At 38.2% G+C, this 23574-nt stretch overlaps 1 protein-coding gene across 1 annotated transcript in view; it reads left to right on the top strand.

The window, feature by feature from the left end:
* Window positions 1–23574, top strand: part of GLIS3 (GLIS family zinc finger 3) — a 164366-nt gene that overhangs the window by 30941 nt on the left and 109851 nt on the right. Inside the window, exons 2-3 of the mRNA XM_064501679.1 lie at window positions 6768–6975; window positions 12851–13970. Coding sequence (XP_064357749.1) covers window positions 6845–6975; window positions 12851–13970 — 1251 coding nt within the window. The 5' untranslated portion in view covers window positions 6768–6844. The remainder of the gene's footprint in view (window positions 1–6767; window positions 6976–12850; window positions 13971–23574) is intronic.

Consider the following 23574-nt stretch of genomic DNA (forward strand, 5'->3'; position numbering starts at 1 on the left):
AATAATACTTAAAATCAGGAAGTTTTAACAATATTGCTTTTTGGTTTGCCACTCAAGTAGTACTACTTACAAGTCAGTTGAAAAAAACTGCATGCTCTTACATTGGTACAAATATACATTATACAAATATACACATTTAGGTCAAATTCAAACAGTAATTTTCCAATGGCATTTCAACTGAAAGGTGTTATCTCTAATTCCATTGCACTCCTCTATTGTTCTTTCCAGTATCTGTATCCTTCCATTTTGAGGCTATTCATAGTTTTCTTTCTGATTGTATTGTAATGACATTCTAAGAAGCTGGCCAAGACTGAAATTGAAAAGATGAAACTGCCTTGTTTTATTTCATCTGATTTTTTTCACTGTTAGATTAATTTACCACATAACTAGTATATTCCATTACTTTACTGGCAGAGTTATTCTTGATTCATACCAGTTATTTAAGAATATGAGGCTTTCCCAGTGTATTCATTTTTCAGAAGTGTAAATTGAACAGTCAGGGTAAGTTTAGTGGATAGAAACTTACCAGAGGCCACTATGAGTAACTCCTATACCATAGGGAAGGGATAATGTAGGGCAGAGATGTAAAGCAGTATGTTTTCTTTAATAGGAGAACACATAATGTATACTGTCATAAGAAGCACAAAAGCAGAAGCAATTGTAGGTGGCAAACCACTTTAGGAAAAAACAAGAACTCACTCTGCTAATTTCGCTAGTGATGAATAAGGAGTTACCAACTGCAGCTAAAACATTTATGTTTTAGTCCAGTTAAATATTTACCAGTTTGTGCAGTGTTTAACTGATAATTTCTCATTCTTTATGCAAAATAAGAAATCAAAGTAGCTTTCAAAAAAGCTTTCAAAATAGCTTTTTAATTGAGGGAGGGTGATCTTCCTGATAGAAGTAAAAATGATTCATAGGTAATAAGAGATATTATAAATGTATGCAGATCTTATTGAAAATCTTGTCTTTGTGTTATGGTATGTGTTTTCTCCTTGAAGTTCCCCCATCTTAACTGTTTATACCTTCATAGTTTGGTCATTAGAAGGCCATAGTCTTCATTTGTCCAAATTCCATGGCTAAAATGTGTTCCACAGAAGCAGGTGATCTCATTCCTGGGTGCTTTAAACCAGCCAAGTTAATTACCTGCGAGGTATTGTTTTCACCAGTCAGTTCTGGATAATTTTTTACCCTGGTTCCACTTGAAAGGAGACATTGTTTTTCATTGTGCTTTGTCAGTCTCTTTTGTCTCAGCCTAGAGTTGCTGAAAGTACATGCTTGATTACTTCATGCAAGTGAATAGCAAATAGCGTTGGAAATTAATGCAAGCTAATTTACCAAGAGCACTCCGATAGTAAACCGCCTTTCCAAGATTCAAAGCGTAGAGAGCTTTCACAGTGCATACATAGTATTTTCTCATAATACAATGTGGTCATATAATTCTGCTCAGTGTATTTCCTCCAGATTATTTTTCTTGATTGTAAAGATTAAGCCTGTGCAAACAGTTAAGAACATGGGAATTGCCAATACCACTCAGATTAATGGTCTATCTAATTCACTATTTAGAGTGGCCACTGCCAGGTGCTTTGGAGGAAATTTCTTACTAACATTGCTATTTCTGAGTGTTCAAGAAAATCATGAGCTAAGACTCAAACCCATGAGATAAAAAACTGAGAGGTTTAAAAAAATGGCTTTATCTGTGTTTACTTATGGCTTATGGTCTTTAGGATCTCAATTTCAGAATTTTCTCTGTAACTACAAAAGCTGAACTTCTTAATTTTTAATTTTTAAAGAAAATGAAAGCCAAGACTGTTTCCCTTAATTTGAGTGTCTATGCAGTTTGGCAATTTTTTGAGCCTCAGTTTACCAGCTAGCTTGTACTCTGAAATTCCAGACTGAATCCTGTACTGAAGTTGCTCGTACCTAATCTAATTTTGACAGACTTGTGTGTAGTTCAGCTACAAGGCTTGAGGTCGCCCCAAAAATACTTGGGCTGAGAGTATGGTACCCATGTGAAGAAGTTCAGATTCCTGAACAGACCCAGAGTTTGGCCGATCCTGTAGTAATAGAGGAAAGTAGCCGTACACCCCTATTCTGTCTTTTTTTCCTCTGAAGCTCCAGTTTAACTTCTTTATTTTCTAAAAGGGGCTTCGAGGGGTCTGATGTCCTCTGCTCTGTGGTTGGTGCCTCCAGGATGGGTAGTTGGCGTGCAGTGGTGCTTCTTAGCCAGCTTGAGAAATGATAGGAAAGGAAATGGGTTCGAGGATATAGGGAGCACGTAATAGCTCCCTAATAGTCATTTATGAAAAGAGTAAAGCTGATGGAAGGAGGGAAAGCCTGAAAGGCTGTAGTCTTTCCCATCAAGGAAACCTCCTGAGTTTGCTCAGCAGCAGCTGCCATGAAGGCCCACGTCCAAGGTGCCCCGAACGCTGCAGGGTGTCACGGTGTGTGGCCAAGACCTAAGGGGCATCTGAGGCTGTAGTGTCCACAATAGAACAAAACAAAAAGAGCCTAGGGAAATTACCTTTTTGCTTCTTTGTTCCTTTTTTTATTTCTAACTATCATTCTAGCAGTAACACCAGGACAGATGTTCAGATGAAACTATCATTTTTAGTAGCTTGCTTTCATTCTGAGTAATTCAGTTATTGCAGAATTTACTGATGTAAGAGATGACTGAATTTGATCTGATGTTGTGTATTTGACATGTTGTGCATTTCAGAACAACAGACAATTAAAACTGGTTTTTGCCATTGTTGAATGTTGAATGTTTTTGTTGTATTATCATTTTGTCATTTGTCATTATCATTGGAAGCACAGTCTACGATTACAAAGGCTAGGTAAAGTAGTTTCATATTATAACATGAGTTACTTGGCAGAATTAACAAGTTGTTAGTCTTGGCCATGGAAGGAGACACAGAATTATGTTTTTTAATCACCATCTGCTAGAAGAAAATATGTTTAAAATGAAATCTTTTCATCTTTTGGACTCTGCCTCCAGAAGGTAGGAGAGTGATATGAATAGGAGAGTCTGATCTGAAATCCAGTTTACTTAAATTAAGGTAGTTCTATTCTCCTGCATTCTTTGTATGTTTTTCAGAAGAATGCAGTGAAATATTTCTGCATGTCAGAGATGAAGGAAGCTTAGCTATTAACCAACTATAGAGTAAAGAAGGAAAATAAGCAGGCTAAGGAATGAGGAAGGGAATGGATTAAAATATTTTCATAAAGTATTTTTAGTGTTTATAATTGTTAACTATTACTGTTAATTATTGATAAAGAACAGTTTTGCTTTATGTGTAATATGTTTATCTGGAATAAATGGCATGCTACTCACCTGTAGTTCTTCCTGTCAGCCATTTCTGGTTTGATTCCACCTCATCATCTGTTTCACACTACTGTTGTTTTTATTGGACTATTTCATGATTAAAATCTTTGTAAATAAGAAACAAAATTGATTCTCTGGCTCATTTAAAATATTAGCTCCTGGATTTTTCTCAGAATTGACAGCCTAATTGAAAACCCATTGATTTCCCTAGAGAGGTTCTTGTTTCTCTTGGTTGACATGGCATCAAGGAATTCCTGGTTATCCATCCGCTGACCCAAACTTTTTAGGCTGTAGGTCGACGATACAGCACATCTGGACCGAGGACTCCTCTGGCACTGTGGGTATGTGATGCCAAATGCTGATCTGGCACATGCTCCTTCTGCCAGTTAGATTTATTCAGCACTTTTGAACCTGTTTTCTGAGAGGTTGCCTTTTCCCAGCAGGCTTGCGCCAGGTGGGCATCTGCGTTGCCCCTCTTTCACATGGTGTGGGATGAAGTGTGGTCATCCTCCTGCAGCTGGCTCCAGGCCAGCATGAGCTGCATCTCCTGTGCTCTGACTTGTCTCAGCAGCTATGTGAGCGTATGTTCACGCCAGGCTCAGATCGAATTAATACTGCTGGGTGACCTGCAGGGCACAGAAGAGATATTAATGATGAAAGTGCAGATAAAAGTTTATGACTTGATGATAGATTATTTCTTGATAACCATTCTCTCTTCTTCTTCCCGTGACAAAAAAAAAAAAAAATTTTTGATTTTGCCCCATAGCAGCAAATGTATATCAGTGAGAAAAAGACCAAAAACTTTACCTGCCATTTCTGCCTTAGAGAAATCCACAGACAAATGTTTCCCAGGGCCAAAGTTTTACACTGATTTTATCTGCCGTCCCACCAAAAAGATCTCTCCAAAATATGCCTTTTATTGTTTTTCCGCTTTCAGTGACCAGTTAAATATCTTTGGCCTTCATCCTGACATGCCAAATTCTCTTTGCTGTTCTCAGCATTGTCGAGGACACTGATGATAACAACAGAACCTTCAATTGCAACGGAAAACCACCGTGTATTGAGGGCCCAACTTTTTGTATTAACAGTCCTGGTTTGGCACTACTCCATTTTCTGGTTTTGTTTCTTTCTTTCTTTTTTTTTTTTTTGGCATACAAGTTCCAAGGAGCTTATGTTTTCTCATGTATAATCAGCAATCTAATTCTATGATTTCAGATTTTCATCTGAAGCAATTAGATGTCATATGGCCTGTCTTTAAATGAAAATCTAACAAGTGCACAGACCTTGATTTCCTGGATTGTCCCTCTTTGGATATAATACATGTAGATATTATTGTTGTTATCTGAAATATGTTTGAAGTGGCTTATTTGAAAAGGGCATTATATTATCATCCAGGGAAGAATCGGAATGTATTTGGTACATTTCTGTGGTAGAATTGCTTTCTTCAAGGCTAAGGAGTAGTTTCGCATTTTATTCATTGGTTGATAGATATAGGGTTTGCAAACTTCACAGCTGCGTTCTGTGTCAAACGTTTTTTTTTTTTTTTTTTTTCCTTTATTCTAAGGGAATGAGTGTTCATATTACTACCAGGAATACCTAATGCTTTTTGCCCAATTTTTTAGTCTGGTTACATTTTAGCATCCTGTAACATAAAAGCAACTTGCTCAATAACATGTTGATTCAGATTTACTGAGTACAAAATGCAAATTACTGTATAAGAAAGAAAATAAAAAAACTTCTCCTGTTCTTTAGCTTAGATTGTACATCTCTGGGGAGAGCATAGAGGAATCCCAAAAAGCTTAAGAGTTGCTTTTCTAGTGCCCAAAATGACAGTTTAATGCAATACTAGGCATTTTCCTTACATGCTTGCTTTTGGCAATTTCCAGTCTTTCTAGATAAACTTCAGGCTGAGTTATCCTTGAATTTGCAATTTAGCATCACTGGATGCTATATTGTTTGCTTATTTTTCTAAGTAGTAGAGATGAGTAAGTTGTGTCTGTTAAAGGGCTGCCATATTTCATCTTGTGAAATGCATTTTGGTGGTGGGATCAGCTTGTAACATCTGTAAATGAGCTTACACAGTGATACTGGTAGACTGGGGACCATATATGTGCTGCTCGCATATATGTGAGATGTTGCTCAAAGTGAAAAGTAGGAATTTGAAAAGAAAGCACAGAACTCTGAAACAGAAACTAACATACCTATTTCTTTTCTTTTGCTAAAGAAATGGTATCATTTGAAATTTCTTGAGTGCAGATTTTAAAGATAATCCTATTTGGTCTGGAGAAGATTGAAGGATTTGGCTTTTCTTCCTGTGACTGTGTGGGCCATAAATGCCTTAATTTACTTCTTTGTGAAGTTCATAACTCATCTGAACACCCTTTTAAAGAAGTAGTACATGAATTGTACAATGGAAGTCAAAAGTAGATTAAGAAAATTGTTTGAATTATTGAAGTACTTTTCACATTATTCATCTTGATCTTGCTGTCCTGCTTTGGGGAGGAGTCTGAACACAGGGAAGCTGATACGAATATGAATAATCTAATTACTCATTTTGAACTATGAGAATTTGCTAGACATCAAATAACTTCCAGATCATGACCTACATTTTAACTTTATCTTGATGTGTCTTAACGTGAGAGATCTTGTATGCCACCATCTGTGACCCAAACTAGGACACAAAGTACACAGAGCATTTTGCAGTCCTGTTCCTTTGTAATCATCCCATGCCTCTTTGTGAGAGCCATCAGCTTGAGTCATAGCAGCAGTGATTAAAAGCGGATTGTGGCCTTTTAGAGAAGGTCGAGGATGCTTTTTGGTTTCATTCAGCTGGAGTTCCTCTCCCCAGGCGCCTCAGGAATGCTGGATCCTGGCCGTAAATCGCTCCAACTGCAGAAACAATGCAGCACGTGCGCTTCCCCGCACCAGACCTGTGGCAGGGGTGGTGATTTGCATGTATGCCGGCAGTCCCTGTGCTTTTTGAGCGGCTAGTGGTACGCAGAGTGGAAGGGCTTGCAATTGCTAGGAGCAGCGGGTTTTGGTGGTGGGTGTGATTCAAAGCATGGTTTTGCTCCTTCCTCCTCTTTGCGTTTTCTCCCATCTTCAGAGAGGGATTCACAGTAGTCTTTCATTATGGTTTGGCTGTCCCTCAACTGCTCTTTTACCCAAACTCTTCTGGAGGTAATGTTTCTGGTGTTTAACCATGATGTCAGTCTTGCGCTCATATATTTCAGTCCATGTTTGCTAGCATGCCTGATTTATTCTTCTTTAGAGTGTTGCTTTTCATGTAGGGAAAAGCTTATAAAATCCCTGTGTAGTTCCCCTGTTTTGTTCTGAACTGAACATACTTAGTTCCAGCCACTCTTCCTATTGTGCTAAATGACATGAGTTATGTGTCCTCAGCCATGGGAGATGGATACTAACCTGCCTTGTTTATTTTTAGGAGGTCTTGGTTATGGACCCCAGTACAAGTCCATTGGAAAAGGCAGCTGCAACAATCTAGTAGTCACCAGCAGTCCCATGACAGTTCAACGGCTGGGACCTATTTCTCCTCCTGCTAATCAGGTCTCAACAGCATGCAACCAGATCAGTCCTAGCTTACAGAGGTCTGTGGATGCTTCCAACCTGGGTGTACCTCCATCCGATACAAGGTCCTGAATTAATTTTTTTCTCTTTGGTACTTAAAAAAAGGGAGTATTTTCATTCTGTTGCCATTCAAATGCAACCTTTTCTGATAATTATACTGGCCTAAGTGATGCTGTGTTATGTCATGGGAAATACAACATAATTTACATCAGCCATAAACATCTTGGTTTAGATAAATCAAAGGAAGTGTGAAATTTGCCCCCACATTTTCTGTGCTTCATAGGGTTTTTTGTTAGATAAAGATTTTTCTAGGCCCATAACCATATTTTTGTACACAGGAAAAAAAGGACAGAAAATGCTGTGGGGAATGAAAGTTGATATGGTCCGAATGTTAAATCAATGGGGGCAGTGACCTTGGTTTTGTGCTTACCAATCTTATATTGGTGCCTATCAAATAACAGTAATATCAGACTAAGTAAACTGAAATCCCCTACTAACAGTCCCCTCTTCTCATCAAGTACCATTGCTTTCAAATTGTTTAATTGGTCAGCAGAATTAAGGTAGTCAGGTCAATTATGCCCAATCTGCACTTAGCCAGAAGTGTACTGCATCTGTATTAGACCTGGAGGAGGGCTTGCGTGCCTGAAAATTTGCCCATTTTCCCAGCTCTTGCAGGTAGTAAAATAAAAACCACAGCCTCTCCCTGTAAACCTTGCCTTTTTATATCACTAAACCACATTTAATTATTTATTAATTGGTTTGTAAATGCTCAAATAATTTTTGAGATTATAGCTATCAGTGTTATAGACAAACAGGAGTGAGGGGGAAATGTTTATTTAGACAACTTCCGTACAAGGACAGCAAGCACATTGATGGATGTTAGTTAAACATACAGTGAGAAAATATTCTAGTGTCACTTCTCTTTTGCAGATGTGACTTCTGTAACAGTTGCCTAAAGTTGCAATGTAACTTTCTTATTTACAAAAGACAGTGAGAGATTTTATTCTGAAAACAATTTACATTTCACCTTACCACTTTATTACAAGCCAAGGAACAGTCTTGAAATAATTATGATTGGTGTTATTTAACTGGCAGAAAACCTTGTTATAATCTACTGTAAGATATTGGGTGTCATTTACATCATTTCAGTTGTGAAGAGTGAGTTCCTTAGTACCCTTTATTTTTGCCAATTTAAAAAAATAATTATGCTTCCTATATAAATGCATCATAGAAAACTATTCATGCCTAAGCTGATGACAAATGCAAGGACTTACATTTGAAAGCAAAATCAACACAATAATGTGAAGATATCATTAATTACTACCTGCTTGATAATGATAACTATTAGGTGTGCCTGTATGGTTCCAAACACTATCAGTTTTGCATGGTAGTATTGCAGTAGTATGGTAGTATATATATATCAGTATTGAGCTATACATTTTTCTTTCTGCTTTAAAGAGATATTTACTAAGGGTGACCTGAAGTTGTAATTCTGGCAGATCTTGGATCTAGTGTCTCTAGAGTCTCTTTTAATAACTTATCAATTGAGATATTATAAAAGCAGAATTCGTCACACCAAGAATGTCCGTTTCAGCAGTTTTTCTATAAAATTAGGGCAAAACAAGTTTTAAGTCAGATTTTAATTCGTAGGTTGTTGAAACACTTAATTTTGAATTGCTTCAGCATTAAACCTTATCTGCCTAAACTGCTGTTGTGCCTTTCAAGCTTTTCAATTTACATATCCCAAAACTCCATAATCTTTCAGGGGCTGAGTGCCTTCTCTGGGCTATACTACTGTGGATGCATCATAAACTGCATTCTGGCAGCTCAATTCGGAACAGATTATTTGTTGAACTGACCCAGAACAAAATGTCTCATCTTGATTTTTACTGATGGAAAAAGCTGGCAAAACTGGAGTTTTGCTACAGATAACATCAGATTTTGGTATATAGCCCAAGAAGGATAAAACCTTCCCCCTATCTTTTTGGAAGTTTTCCAAACAACTTTTCAGAGGAGGTAGTTATGCTTCTTTAAACCAGATGTAATACTGCCATTTACTTTGATGCAAGTGAGAGAAAGACATAGGAAAGAGCAAAGCGTTCTTGGCTAGTGAACAGAAGACATGCAAAAAGATAAGAAAACATGTTTTTGGTCTTCCATGCTTACTTCTAAGATTCTGGGTTATGCTTGACACTGTGGCCTATGTACTTAGAGGGAGAATAGCAAGTAATTGCAGGAATCATAAGAGATTCTGGTCCAAAAGCACAGCTGGTTTAGATTACAGTAAGTACACATGTGCCAGTTAGTACCATCTGAGACTCTGGCACTGTGTTATAGCTGGCCCTTCATTTTCACATTAGGTGTATGCATCTTCTTCCCCCCAAAACTGTTTACTTAGGGTGAGGGCTGGGTTTTAAAGAAATGGCCTTTGTTTTGAGAGCTGGGCTCTTCAGTTAAATTGGCTTTTGAATTTAGATGCTTAAGTGAGAATCAGGCTCTTTCGGGTGATCTTGCCATTAATTATTATATTCTTGAAATTCTGGGCCTTTTTTTTAATCTTGTCCTGTTACGAGTCGATGCAGTTTTTCTTTACTGGCATGTGTGTCCTTTTGCATTAGAAATCAGTAGCTTTTTAAGTTACACTGGTCCTACTACATACCCGAATAAAATTCTTGACTTTACAAAAATAGACTTTTACATTGAGGCATGCTTTTTTCCCTACTTATAAAAGAGGAAAATCTATTTTAAATAATCAAACTAGCAAACAAAGACCTACTTAGATTTATTTTCTAGGTATAAATATATAACCTAGGATGAAAAAATGAAACCCTACTTCTCTTTTTCTTGCTCTGTTGCAGACTGTAGATCTGTATTTAGGGTCACAGCATACTAGTATGCTTTAACTGCCCTAAAACAAACTGTACTTTAACAGAGTCCATTGATAACAGACTCAACAGCCTGAATCAATTTTTTTCACAGATAATTACCCCTTTAGATCCATATCTTATACAAGATTGACCTGATATAGCCATCCTATTTTTCTCATTTTTCTCAATACAAATTGTATTCAGCCATGTCATTGTGCTTTTCTTTAATGTTCTGTTTCAAAAGTGCTATTTTGAAAGCACCACTGATTTCCATAACAGCACATTGTACTAATACTCAGTTCAAACAAGATGTTTCTTAGTTTTTCTGATACAGCAGATCAGCAATCTGTAGCTAAGTGAGTTATCTCAGTGCAGGGAGTGTTTGCTCATCTATCCTGTAGTTCACCCCAGCAAGGCTAAGTGAAGTTTCAAGCTGTATTTTAGATATTGCATGAGCTGTGTCTGTGTAGCCAGAGGAGATGTGAGAGCCTTCTCTGCCGGGGGAAGGTTCCCCCCCCAGGGAAAAAAGGACCAAAGATGCAGCAGTGGTTTCCCAAGCACAATTTCTGCTCCTTGATCTCTTCTGGAGTCATAAAATGACACGGGCTTTGTTCTTGTGGCACAGTCTAGCCCTTAAGCCAAAATGACTGTAAATCCACTCCTCCTTCTTCATCCTTGTCGACTCCTGACGACTGGAAAATGCAGTAATATTAAATATTAGGAAAAAAAATCACACAATGAGTGTTCACATAGTTGGGCAGGATAAGGTAACAAAGACGCTGGGAATTTTCAGCTGTAAACTGTGTGGCTAGAATCGAGTGTCAAAAGCTATGGACATTTCTCTTGCCGGAATGACCTGACCTAGTGTTTTCATACATTCTTTCAACCTTGCTAATCTAGTTAAAAAATAATCCACAGATGTCACAGGTGAAAAGTTGACCTACCAAACAAAATCGTGTCAAGAACAGCTGATGTGATTTTATCATTAGTGGAAATTTGGTAAATATTAGTATATTCACCAGGAATCTCTCTTGGGCAATTGCTTAGGGTCTGTTCTTCCTCTCTTGGGTTGACTAGTACTATTTGAAATGGGATTCTGATTCCCAGTGTTCGCCTGCTATCAGTACATAAACTATGTAGTTTTGTGTATCTCCACAGAAGCTGCAGCCACTGCAGGAAGGACTGTGGTGCATATATAATTGTAACTTGCTTTATTTAAGCACAAATACTAGTCTTGAAAGGAGGTGGTCAGACAGCAGGCTAGGCAGTGCCATCGTTCGCTGATTATTACCAGTGCTATGTTGAAGGGTGCAACTCTGCCTTGAGAGTGAACCTTAATCACATCTGTCCCAGATCCTTGTTTCCTGAAGTGTTCTCTATAAAAAAAATCTTACCTACTGCTACCTAGTTTATCTTGAATGGATAACTTACTTCCCTGTGAAGAGAAAAAATAGTACAAGTGCCTCCTGAAAATACTTACCATAATAGTATGTATAATAGACATAAGGAGGAGATGAGATTTGTTTGTCTTTATTTTATTTGCAATGCATAATTTCTCTTTTAGAATTTTGAAGTATGTATCAAAATAAAACTATGCAGTAAAAAAATTATAAATAACTGGCTGTAGGAACTTACCTTCCTACATAGGCATATCTTATTCCTTGTAGGTAGGCCTATATGACTGTTTCTTTGGATTAATGCTTGTAAATATTTCATATACTTTATACTTAAAGCTTTAAGAAATATTTTTGAGCATTTAGTATTTAAGGTACCTATTGCCAATTATTAGTCCTTTTCTAAAGTTAATTTGAGCCATTGAAGTCTTCATATAGCAGCAGAAGCTATTGGTGTGTCTTGTTTTCCATGTGAGAAACTGAGGAACAGTGATTAAGTAACTTGTTCACCACCAAAAAAGTGTATCATATTTAGAAGAGACTCCAGGTTTCTTAAGTGCTTGATCCACCACTGAAGTTCTGTGTTTCTTCAAAAGTTTATAAACATAAAGAATCCAAGAATTAACCCCCAGAGCATAAACTGCAGCTGTTTCTGTGGCTGTGCATACTGCAGTTTGATCTGGATATGGACGTGGTTCTTGTTACTGTTTTCACACCTCAAAAATATTAATTGATATACTGGTAGCACCTCTGGCTGGCAGGAAGTCCAAGTCTGCCAAGATGTGGAATTGAAACAAAGAGATAGAATAACTTGCCCTTTACCGAGCAGTCTCCTTTGGAGCCATGAACCAGGGACCCTGGCTTTCCTGCATTTCCTTTTTTACTTTTCTGTAGAAACCAATACTGGGGTGAGCTGAAGAGTCCTTTTGTTAAGCTATCCTTCAGACATTTGTGGGATAAACAAGTCTCTTAAAATTTCTGGGAAGAGCCAATAATAACAGTCAGTTAAAAATTTTTTTTAAATTTCAACTGCTGACTTGGAGGCAGATACATCATAAATAAAAACTAAATAAACCTCTTCAGCCAGTTCTTCTACATTATTAATTTATTTTGTTTGTTTTGTAAAGTTAGATAGTATCTGTATTTATAATCTGGAGCTATTTCTGTAAAGAACAATAATATTTGTGTGCATCACAATTGGTAATGTCATTCCAGTTAAACATTTATTCTTTATTAATCACTTTTCTTCCTTTCCTTTGACCCCCAAAATAATAGACAGTCTTCTGAAAGCAACGTGAGTGTCATACAAGATGGGAATGTTAATGCTTTGCCTTTAGAAGCCCAAAGCTATTTACACCACAGCTGATGTCAAAATTTGTATTGATTTTTGTAGTAGTGTATCAAGAACCTTTGCAGCAACTTTTCTTCAAGAATCTCGAAGTTTTTGAGTTGATTTCTTAAGTGTCCTTCTTACATGTGCATTGCCTGTGTGTGGCTGCAGGTATGTCAACTGAACATAGAAACATTTGTTTATATAAAATTAGGGCAAACTTTTCTCACACGGGGCTTTCCTGCAGTTACATGTGTGTGGAAAGACAGAAGAACCATCGTACAGCAGTACGAAATTTGAACTGTTAAGGTGTCTGATCGCTGACTTACTTATCGTGCCTTTATTGCAGGTCCCTCATGTCATGTGAGCCTCTGCCCTCTACAACGCAAAGCTTGTTGGAAAGTCAGTCAGCTCCGAGCGTTAAGCAAGAGTGGTCGCATGGCTACAGGATACTTCCTTCTCTTCCGCCCAACCAAGGTTCGCAAAATGGCAGTGAGCTGGGGGACGTACTAAATTTTCCACCCGGAACATCTATGTCCAGTAACAGTGTATCTAACTCATTACCATCCTACTTGTTTGGTGTGGAAAACAGCCATTCCCCTTACCCTAGTCCTTGCCACTCCTCAGCCCGGTCTCAGTCCGCCCGCTCCAAAAAGAGGGCGCTCTCTCTCTCTCCTCTGTCCGATGGCATCGGGATTGATTTCAACACAATCATCCGCACCTCCCCAACCTCTCTGGTTGCCTACATCAACGGCTCTAGGACGTCACCAGCTAACATCTCCCCACAGCCTGAGGTCTATGGACATTTTCTGGGGGTGAGAGGAAGCTGCATTCCCCAAACTTGCTCTGTTCCGAGCACCCAGAAAGGTCTTCTCATGGCTAACAGCAACATCGCCCTTCCAGGCTACGCTGAGAACGGGGCCGCCGAGTACCAGCGGATGCAGCAGCTGGAGCAAGCGAGCCTGCAGCCAGCCGTCCTGAGTAACATGGTGGTGCAGCATGGCGTGCCTCCCGCGGAGAGCCAGGCTCTGGGCACGCTGAAAAGCGAACGGCGAGATGATTTCTTGGGCCGGGCAGTCGACATGCCTGCTCTCCCGCTGCCTCCGCCGCCACAGGGCCCACCTCCCCCTTACCACGCGCTTCAGCACCGGCGTCCACACGACCTCCTCGGCCACCCGCACCCGCTGGCCTTGGCTCCTGCCGCCCCGGCCCCACTGCTGGACGAGGACAGCGAGCCAGATGATTTCAGCGGCAAGCACTCCTGTCGCTGGATCGACTGCAGCGCGCTGTATGACCAGCAAGAGGACCTTGTGCGGCACATAGAAAAGATCCACATAGACCAGAGGAAGGGGGAGGACTTCACGTGCTTCTGGGCAGGGTGCCCACGGAGGTACAAGCCGTTTAATGCCCGTTACAAGTTGCTGATTCACATGAGAGTCCACTCGGGAGAGAAGCCGAACAAGTGCACAGTAAGTCTGAATTCTCTCTCCTGCCAAAAAAAGCGCACTCTTAGTCACGAAAATGCAGAGATGTTTTAATTCAGCCTTTGTTTCTACTAGTTTATATGAAGGAACGACTGCTTCATCTTTTCCACCTAGATAGAAAGGAAAGGTATTCTTTAATTTGACAAGTACCAACAGATAATATTAGAACAAATTTTATTTTCTAAATTTAGTAACTTTTAAGTCACGGGATAGACCTTCATGAAGCAAATGGTAAGTACCATCATGAACCTGCATGAAGCATACATGCGGAAAAAATGCTGTAATGCTGCAGAATATATAGCAGTTTATCCAGAAATAGCCTTGCATCGTGTTATTCCTTTCTGACTTTAGAAGTTTTTAGGATCTTGCTTAATGTTGCCATGAGAAACTGAGAGAGTTGGGTAATAATTAAGATGGTCATTTGTTTCATTACTTACAGAAAACAGATGCTAACTGAAAACAGATCCAAAGCTGTGTTTCCCTGAGTAGGTAGGGATAAAACGTGTGACAGAATTTCTCTGCTCACAGCCTCTGCTAGTGATCACTCAAACCCAAAAGGCATGCTTTTTCTTGCTGTTTTTCTTACGGTCACTGCAAGTCAGTCTGTCACATACATAAACACATATAGCAACAATTGAGGCAATAAACCCTACGTTGGGCTCACTTTTGGACTCCAGTGAAACTGTCTATAATCTCCATAGTTCAGATTCTTGATTGGCCTTATATATAATCTGTATTTTGAATGATGATTAGCTTACCCTCACTAAATGTGCATTTAGTGTGACAGAATGCAGCCTCACGGATGTTGTTTCCACTCCTCAGCTTAACCTAACAAAACAATGAGTATGTATTTTCTAGAAATAACTGCTGATTGTTTTTCATCTGGAAAAAATGTGTTTGTTTATAAATTGTGAAATATGAATTAATGCAAGGAATCTTTTCCAACCTATGTCTAGTAGAAAGTTTTTCTTACCATGATCTAGAGGTTTGTTTGCATAATATATAGAGGAAATTTCTTTTTCTCTCACTTTTTGTACTTAGAAGTACCAATCTTGTTCAGGAGGAGAAGATACCTTCCCAGAGGGACTACCTAGTATGTCACAATACTAGGAAGACTCTTTTTATCCTTCCCTTTTGTCACACCAGAGCCTGAACTGTGGTCACTGTCTTTGAATATTTTCTTTTATATTACTTTATATTCTCTTTTCTGATCTCTGGACATGTTGGATCTGATTTACCATTAAATTCAGTTCCTCCTCAGGGCCTTCTTATTAACTTTATGGAGAATGAGGAGAAAGAAAGAATTATTAGGAGTCAGGAAAGTAATTTTTCAAGAACAAGATAGAAAAAAATGAAGCAAACATCAGGAGATAACTGAGGAGAGACCATTCTGTTAAGAGACTGGGGAGAAACTGTGAAAGAGCTGAAGAAGGAGTAATACAAGTGCCCAGGGTCTTTCTAGTAGGAGAAATACGATGTAAGATCCAGTAAGACCGGGGGAAACCCTGCATTAGTAGCACCTTCTACTGCCGGTCCTAACTGTTCAGAAAGGATGCTAACTGTGACTTTCTCCTGATTATGAGGCCTCTCTGAGGTGTCCTTAGCTTTTAAGGAATCAACACTCACCGATGACAAATGTCACAATGTCAGTGGATAAGGTACTTCATGTGATAAAGGTTTTAAAACGATAAGCCCCAAATTTAGTCTGTGCCAAGTCATGCTGTGTCACACCAAATGAGATATGTCTGTATTAGCTTCTCAAAGAATTGTTGTTTTCATGAATATTAGTGAGTATGATTAATTTGATTGAATTTCAGCACATGGTGCTGGATGGTGCCAGTAAGTTTGCATGTCACAAGTAGCAGTCAGTCACATGCTTACCTTGCTGCCTGGTTAGAAGTGTAATGAAATAGAGAGGTAGAGAAATATTCAGGGTGACATGATGTCCCACATAGCATGGGTGTAAACAGGTACAGAAGCACCGTTTCCTGCGACAGACAAACAGAAGCAGCTTTCATTAGCAGGTTTTGAGTGAAACAGCTTGCTACTTTTTCCTTTCACCATTTCCCAAATGGTGTGAATTTAGGAAGACATATTTGTCCTTTTAATAATAGGAAACTGCATCCTAATTCTGCCAAACTTCATACCTTTCTTACCAAGCAGTGAAATATATGATCATGCCAGTGTAACTTGAGGTTTTAATGAGATTTTAGAAGAGGTAGTAGGGCATGACCTCCTGTGATCAAAGGCAGACAGTTAAACTGGTCCCACTGTGTGAACATTACATATATTGATGGTTCCAAATTTTTTGCATGTTTTGCAATATTTTACAAATGAGAAAATCTTCCTGGTAGGCATATACTGAAATGGATCTTAGTCTGTATTTATCATATGACACTAGTTTCTGTGCAGCTGTGTGTTGGAGTGCGTTACCAGACACATTACTATGTGTTTGCCTATTTCATGGTCGTAATGGATTGCTATGATAGTTTATTAAGCTTTGCAAGGCTTCAGTAATATGAGGCCTGAGATTCAGAAATATGAGGCCATGATTAAGTTCATCTAAGTTATATTAATACACCACTAATAGAGATAATGCAGAATCAGATGCACAATTAATTATAAACTGAACTTTGTACAACTGGTTTATTCCCCTGTATGATCACTGTGTGGTGACTAAATCATACATTTAAAAAGAGTCTTAAAGAATGGCTAGAACTGCAGTATTAACTGTGTAGTTAAAATCAGAGCCAAGTAGGAAATTTTTGGACATAAGTAGTTGTTTTCTCCAGATGTGAACTAGTTTCTATTTATCTATGTAACAAAAATTTGAAGAAGTGGTAAAGGAAAGCTAAAAGTGCTACTCCAGTCACTTGTTCCTTTTGGTTCTTCTGTCTTCTGTGATTCTGAAAGGTAAAAGTGTTGTGAGTATTAATCAGATAGCAGCACACACAAACAGGTAATGATCCTTATCAATAAATCCAAACTGTCAGGCGTTCCCAAGGTTAAAAACTCAGATCATACTTGCCCCATCATGCAAACCACGCAATAGCGGAGGCGGAAGTTGTAGAGGCATACTTGCATATGAAGAAGAGCTTGTTCAAGAGTGATTAGTGGAAGAGGATTGCACACTGGTCTGATATGCTTCCTCTATATTGGTGTTTTTCTGTGTATCGTCTTTTTTTCCTAGCTTTTTTCTCGATGAATTTACTGTTGAAGCTGTATCTGCAGATTAGGGTTCTGTCCTTCTGCTTCCAGTATATATTCTCTGTGTAGTGAAAGTCCTGGTGAGTTGTTCACCCCTGCCCATTTTTGGATGTTTTTTGTTCTGAAAAGTGCACTCTAATTTCACAAAGTATTAATTCCAGGAAGCCAAAGTAGATGACTACATTGGCCTTGCATTATTATATGGAAATCTGTGAAGTTGAAGAGTACTTCTAAGCAAGGGGTCTCCCTTGCAGTTGACTTGTTTGGAGTAAAAATTCCATTAAACATTTGTTAAAAGGTACTGAGTTCCCTGAATGTTGATTAAAACATCTGTAAGGTTCCGTTCCAGCACACTGCATCTGGAAGCGGGGTCTTGCTTCTTTACAGTGACCTCATTTTGAAAATTAAAATCATCTATTCAGGACACTGTAGCTTATGTTTAGTGTCCATTCTTAAACTTCTGTAAATAAAGTATGTCAGGTTCAAATCTAGTATATTTATTTATTAACCTGCTTACTAGTTTTTACTTAGTAGGAACTATATTTCTAAATAATAAGTTAAAAAAACAAGTTGGGTAGATATAAAGCTGCAAGGAGAAGTGAATCCAAAATTGATGTTGGAATGCAGCTAGTGGTTAAGAGAAAATTAGTAACGTTTGCCAGCAGTTACCACACAACAGTATCTGAGGCTACCTCAGATTTTCCTCTGCATTAGAAAAAAAAGAGATTTTTGTGATAGTTGTGGAAGCCCAACAGCAGCAGTTGGCAAATGCTGGCCTTTCGCTCTCTTTGGCTATACCTGTGAGCTTATCTTCTGCTTAGTATTCCTTCTTTTATAGTGGATATTTTTTGTGCTTGAAGTTTAGTTGCCAAGCATGGCATTTAGTTAACTTTCTTTTATGTTAGGCAAACAATAAGCTTATAATATTTACGCTGGTGAAAATAGCAACAACACAGGTACAATATGAATACTTCCCACTTCAATGTGAATACAGTCTTTTTGCTTTCTGTGAGTCCTGAGCTATTCTTCAGCACAATATCACTAGTAATATTTTGAAGTATGGGAAAGTAATACAACTACTGCATTTTTCTTTTTATCACAGCTGCTTGATGTGATTTGAACTAATAAAGTTACCAGTAGTATCCTCATGTCAAATTTGAAACAGCATCAGTAGAACACCTATTAAATATCGGAAATGTCTTGGCTTTCAGAAAACATCCAATGAGACATCAGTCTAGTAAGCACATGAAACAGAAGGTGTGCTTGAAAAAAAAGAGCATAAAACTTAAAACACTTGTGTGATGTTTATATGAGGCACAGATAAACATCTTGGGCTGAGCATGTGTGTTTAGATAGATATGTGTGCATTATTTGAAGAACATCTGTGTAGAAGATGGTGCTCAAGATGAAATTTTGTTTAAAAAGAGTAATGCATTCCACATGAAAGATTGGGATTTTTTTTTCCACTTTGAATTGTATGACATATGTTATATATGGCATGTACTAGACATTCTATGTATGGCACATACCACTGTTTCTTAGGTATAGGAAAGGATAAAGCAAATTCTATGTTTCACTGAATAATACTTGCTATAATAAAACCTTATTGGAACCTTTTCTGAGATCTCCATTGCTGCAAGAGGTCCTTTAAATGCAGTACAGAGAAATTACCCGGGATAAAAGTTGTGGTCTGTCTTTGCCCCATGAAGTTCTGTTTAAGTCTTGCCAAAATGGAAACTATCAAAAAAATCTGAACTTTTTATTCCTTCCATGCCTGCAGAAGAATTTTAGAGGACAAGCTGAGCTCCAGGACAGTCTTAAACAATGTTAAAAGAACATTAGTTTAATTGTTGAGTCAAGCTGCTGAAAATTAGAGAATGCCAGGTTTATAGTTGTCTGTATGGTGTTAAATTTCTGCCCATTTTTTCATTCGTTCAGTAAACTAGCTGGAACAGAAATACTGTGGAAAAAGCAGAATCTTATGAGTAATTAAACTTTATCATGGGTTATATACACAGAAAGGCTGGATTTAAATTTGCAACTGTATAGCTGAAACTTCCTAACTTGCAAAAGTTTGTGCAATCTTAGCATACCGATGTTTTGTTTACAGTGTTGTATGCTGTTTAAAAGGAAAACAAATTATGAAGAATTGTGGGTGTGCCTGCACAAGCAGCACAAGCTGTGAAGGGCTCAAACACATGTGATCACATCAAATGGCACCTAGCCTAAGCTAATAATTCTTAACTCTCAGCAATGGCACTAATGCTCTTTAAAATCATTCTTGCAGTATGAAATACATAATGTGATCATAGTTCATAATTTAAGGATATGTCTCAAAAGCCTTGCTATGGCTGTTTTAGGTGCTCAACTTCCACCTGAGTTCAATGAGCATCTAAATGTTTATGGTATCCAAAATACCAAGCTTTAATACCAAATCACCTCTTCATGCATTCAGAAATGCAAAGGAAATTCCTTCCTATGTGCAGATATAGGACTAATGGCAGTGCAAAGTGATAGCTGTAGTACTGTATTTTCAAGTACAGAATACAGTTTGTGCATATCCTAATTTTGTTATTGTTGTTATTATTATTATTAAGTTAATTTTCCCGTTAACTATTTGAACCAGTTTTCCTGCCTTACTGATTTGTGGAAAGTAAAGATCTGTGAACATTTTTGAGATTTTTAAATTGTTTGTATCACACTGAAAATAAATAGTAAACTAAGAAATGAGTTAGACTTAAAAATCTTATCTACCCAGATTTTGGAATCCCAAAGCAAAATTCATATCTCCCAAAATTTCAAATGCAGAAAATTTAGGGTTTTTTTTTAATAGAATTTTAGCTAGAAAATTATTTGAATTCAAAGCTGGGAGCTAATGCTGAAGTTGTGATTTTGGAACGTGTCTGTGTGAAGTATTTGGAAATTGGATTACGCTCCAAGCCATAAGACTCTTGGATAACTTGTGCTCTAGTGTGCTGGTTTTATTTTGCATTTTCAGACAGCCCCTGGATGGTTGGAACTGTGTCAGGAACAGAATGAGTAAATTGTGAAGCTTTCTGTTTTCTGGCAGAAAAGCCTAACAGTATCTGGTAGGAAAAGAGGAAACCCAAGTCATGATACAATCAGAACAGAAACAGGCAGAAGCCATTCCCATAAGATACGATTCTATTATAAAAGGTAGCAAAAGAGAAGGAGAGATAGCTAGTTAATTGATCATGTTATGAATTGCAAAGTTACCTCTTCAGAAATGAAATAAAATTTTAAACAAAGATAAACAAACTGTCAGATTTTATTCAGACTATTGACATTGATTTACTAGGGATTAGAGTTTTAAGTAATACTTGTAATGCAGTACAGAGAACTTTGAAGGCATCTAAGTCTGAAGGTTTACCTGTGAATACAGGCTTTTAAAAAACAAATGTTGAGAAATAATTATCAAAGAACAGTTACTAGTTTATTTGTACAGAGTAGTTAAGAAATGGGGAAATACTATGTACTTTTTGTGCACCTATGTTTCCACTCGTTAAATATGTTGCAAACCAAATGCTAATATATTCTGAAGGATTTAGAGATATTAAGGTATTCAAGGAAAACTTTTTTCAGCATTCAGATTTAGCTGAAGATGTTTTTACTAGTATTTAAGAAGATCTAAGTGATTTAGTGTTTAAAGAATCATGAGAAGGGACTGGCCCTGTGAAGCTGCACACAAATAGCCTTGTAGATGTCAGTGAGCTTCTTCCAGGCAGAATCCTGTAACCAGTGACACACAACTCAAGTGATTTCCTCGATTTAAATGACACATCTCAAACACAAATTTACACACATATTTACGCCTTTGGGCACCACAGCCCAAGCACTGAGGAAAACAAGAACCAGCTTGGTTGCCTCTGATTCCCTGAACAATTCTGTTTTACTGCCTTGTAGTCTCAATTAGCTGAGGCGGCCTAGAGCAGATGCTAAGAGCTTGTGCACATTTACAGACACGCACGCCATGTAGCACACGTTACAAAGAGTTTAGACCATATGAGGATTAAGCACTGTTCAGAAAATGGTTATAGTGGACGCTCCCTACAAATGGTTGAGATAGGCTTTTTAGACATGGATATTACCAGTTCAGCCCATGCGGTGGGGTTCTGTATTAGTTCTGCAGTTGCTGTTGATTTTCTGTTAACATGGCTTAAATAACTGTTTTAATGGTTTAATGCTTCCACATCTTCTAGATTTCTGAAAGCAGCTACATGGATGCAAGGAGATCTTTTTAGGCGTGCTCATTGTGAGGGTATGGTCTGAGCCTGGGCAGACTGCTGAACTAGCTGGGAAAAGGAAACTCGAAAGTATGGGCTGCTGAGGATGCTGCAAGCATTTTATCTAGCACTGCCGTGGGACACAAGTCACATCTATTAAAGGCACCTGGGTTTGCTCTGTATTGCTAGAGTGACATAGCAATTATTTTCTGGTTTTACCTTTTTCTGCTCAGGGTGATTGCTTTTTCTGTCCATTAAAGACTGTTTTGATTTAGGTTCAGTACTTCGCTACCATCATTTTTAAGGATATATTGCAACTTTATTCCTGGAGCACTCAGCTCTAGGGAATTAGCACACATCATTACAAAGTTCAAAATCACCAGTGAATCATTTAGAGAGATGTCATTGTGGTAAGAATTTCCTTTTTAGGGGCCTTTTTTAAGGGCTGTTTCTGCATGTAGTATTGAAATGTAATGTTCCTCGTCTGTTCGTAATGTAGCTTGCTTGATACAAAGAGTCATTATAAATAATTTCCCTCCCTCCCTTCTTTCCCTCTTTGAATGCTTTCTATTGGTCGTGAACTGGCACAGGCTCAAGGGAAAGATGACAGCGTGCCTCTCTGGGTACTTTTGGTACATTTCTATAAATACATTGAAACAAAATTAAATTGCTTTGGCTCTTAACTATGTTCTTTACTGGTTAGCACTTGCAGAATTGCCGCCAAGGATGATCAGATGTAAACATCATGCAACGCCACTATTCTTCTTCAAGGTCTGTTGTACTGCTGATGGATGTATTTTCCTAGTACCATTCAGATTTCTGTTTTACAAAATTACAGCTATGCAAACAAGCTTATCTGGGCTGACAATAAAAAATCATCGATTCTAATTAGGAGTTGTCACATAATAGGGAAAGACAAGGCTTCTTTTGTTCCATGAAAAACCCACTTTGCCTGCTTACAAAAATGCCTGGATTTCTTTCCAGTGGCTTTACATAATTGGTATGACAAAATTTCAGTCCTGTGATCTTACAGTTTTGGAATGATTCAGCCAGACCTGTCAAACCTTGCTGAAGTTGTTTGACAGTAGTCCATCCCAGAAGCTGGTAGGTGGCATGAGAATAAATTCTGCTTTTTTTTGTCTAAAGGAGTGAGCAATGCACTCATGAACCAAATTACGGAATTTGGTGTTGAGACTGTTGAGATTATTGAGGCTGCTCAGCTCTGACTCACTGGCAAAGACTCCTGATTTTTGACTGTTGGGGCCAATGTGATGTGAATACATCATGTAAATCAAGGATATCAACTGCTAAGCTGCAACACTGTTTTTACATCTGCACCAGTGAAACAGGCCCACTATGGGAGAACTTGTCAAGGAAAATACTGTAGAAATCATTGTATTTGATAGCTCTGCAGGCACAGTGATACAAAATATGCAAGTATATCACAGTGCTTTCCCAGACTGTTAAACCCAGTGAAATGAATCGCTGGGAAACCTGGGCTGGGAGCACAGCATCTCTATGAATTAACGGAGAATTTGGCTCCAAATTAAAAGCAAACATGAACCATCTGCAATTTTGCTGATCCATTTTAACTGTGAGAAAGTCCTCAAAAGTCTGTGTGTGATCTGTGAGAGATGGCATTTCCTCCGAAGGTAGAGGTGTGCTAGCCCTGGTCCCCATTGTCACAAGTTGGTGAAAGGCCACTGAATGCAAATCTCATCCCAAACAGTGAGTTTATTCCCATTATTTGTATCTTCACACATCCTGAAAAATCACTCCTGGTGATGGTCTCTTTGGAAATGCATCTCCTCCCCTCACTCTTGAGCCACCCACAGTAAAAAGCTTCAGAGTTAATTCTTTCATTTCATTTCTTTGGTGCTTATCATCTGCTACCTACATAGTGATCACATGTTGCTGATGGCCTCTGCAAGGCTTGGAAGATAACCTGAAGGAGCTCATCACAGCAGGTTCTTTTTAGTCTCTTCACTTTTTATACTTCTTTCATCATTTTAATACCTGGTTACACTTTTTTTTTTTTTTTTCCCATAACATCCCAAACAGTCTTCACTTTAAAAAAAAGCAGACATATAAAATCATTTAAAAGTGTTATGTAAAGTTGTACAGGAATTTGTGAAGTA

Source organism: Dromaius novaehollandiae, chromosome Z, assembly GCF_036370855.1.
Source record: "Dromaius novaehollandiae isolate bDroNov1 chromosome Z, bDroNov1.hap1, whole genome shotgun sequence".
NCBI classification, from domain to species: Eukaryota; Metazoa; Chordata; class Aves; order Casuariiformes; family Dromaiidae; genus Dromaius; species Dromaius novaehollandiae.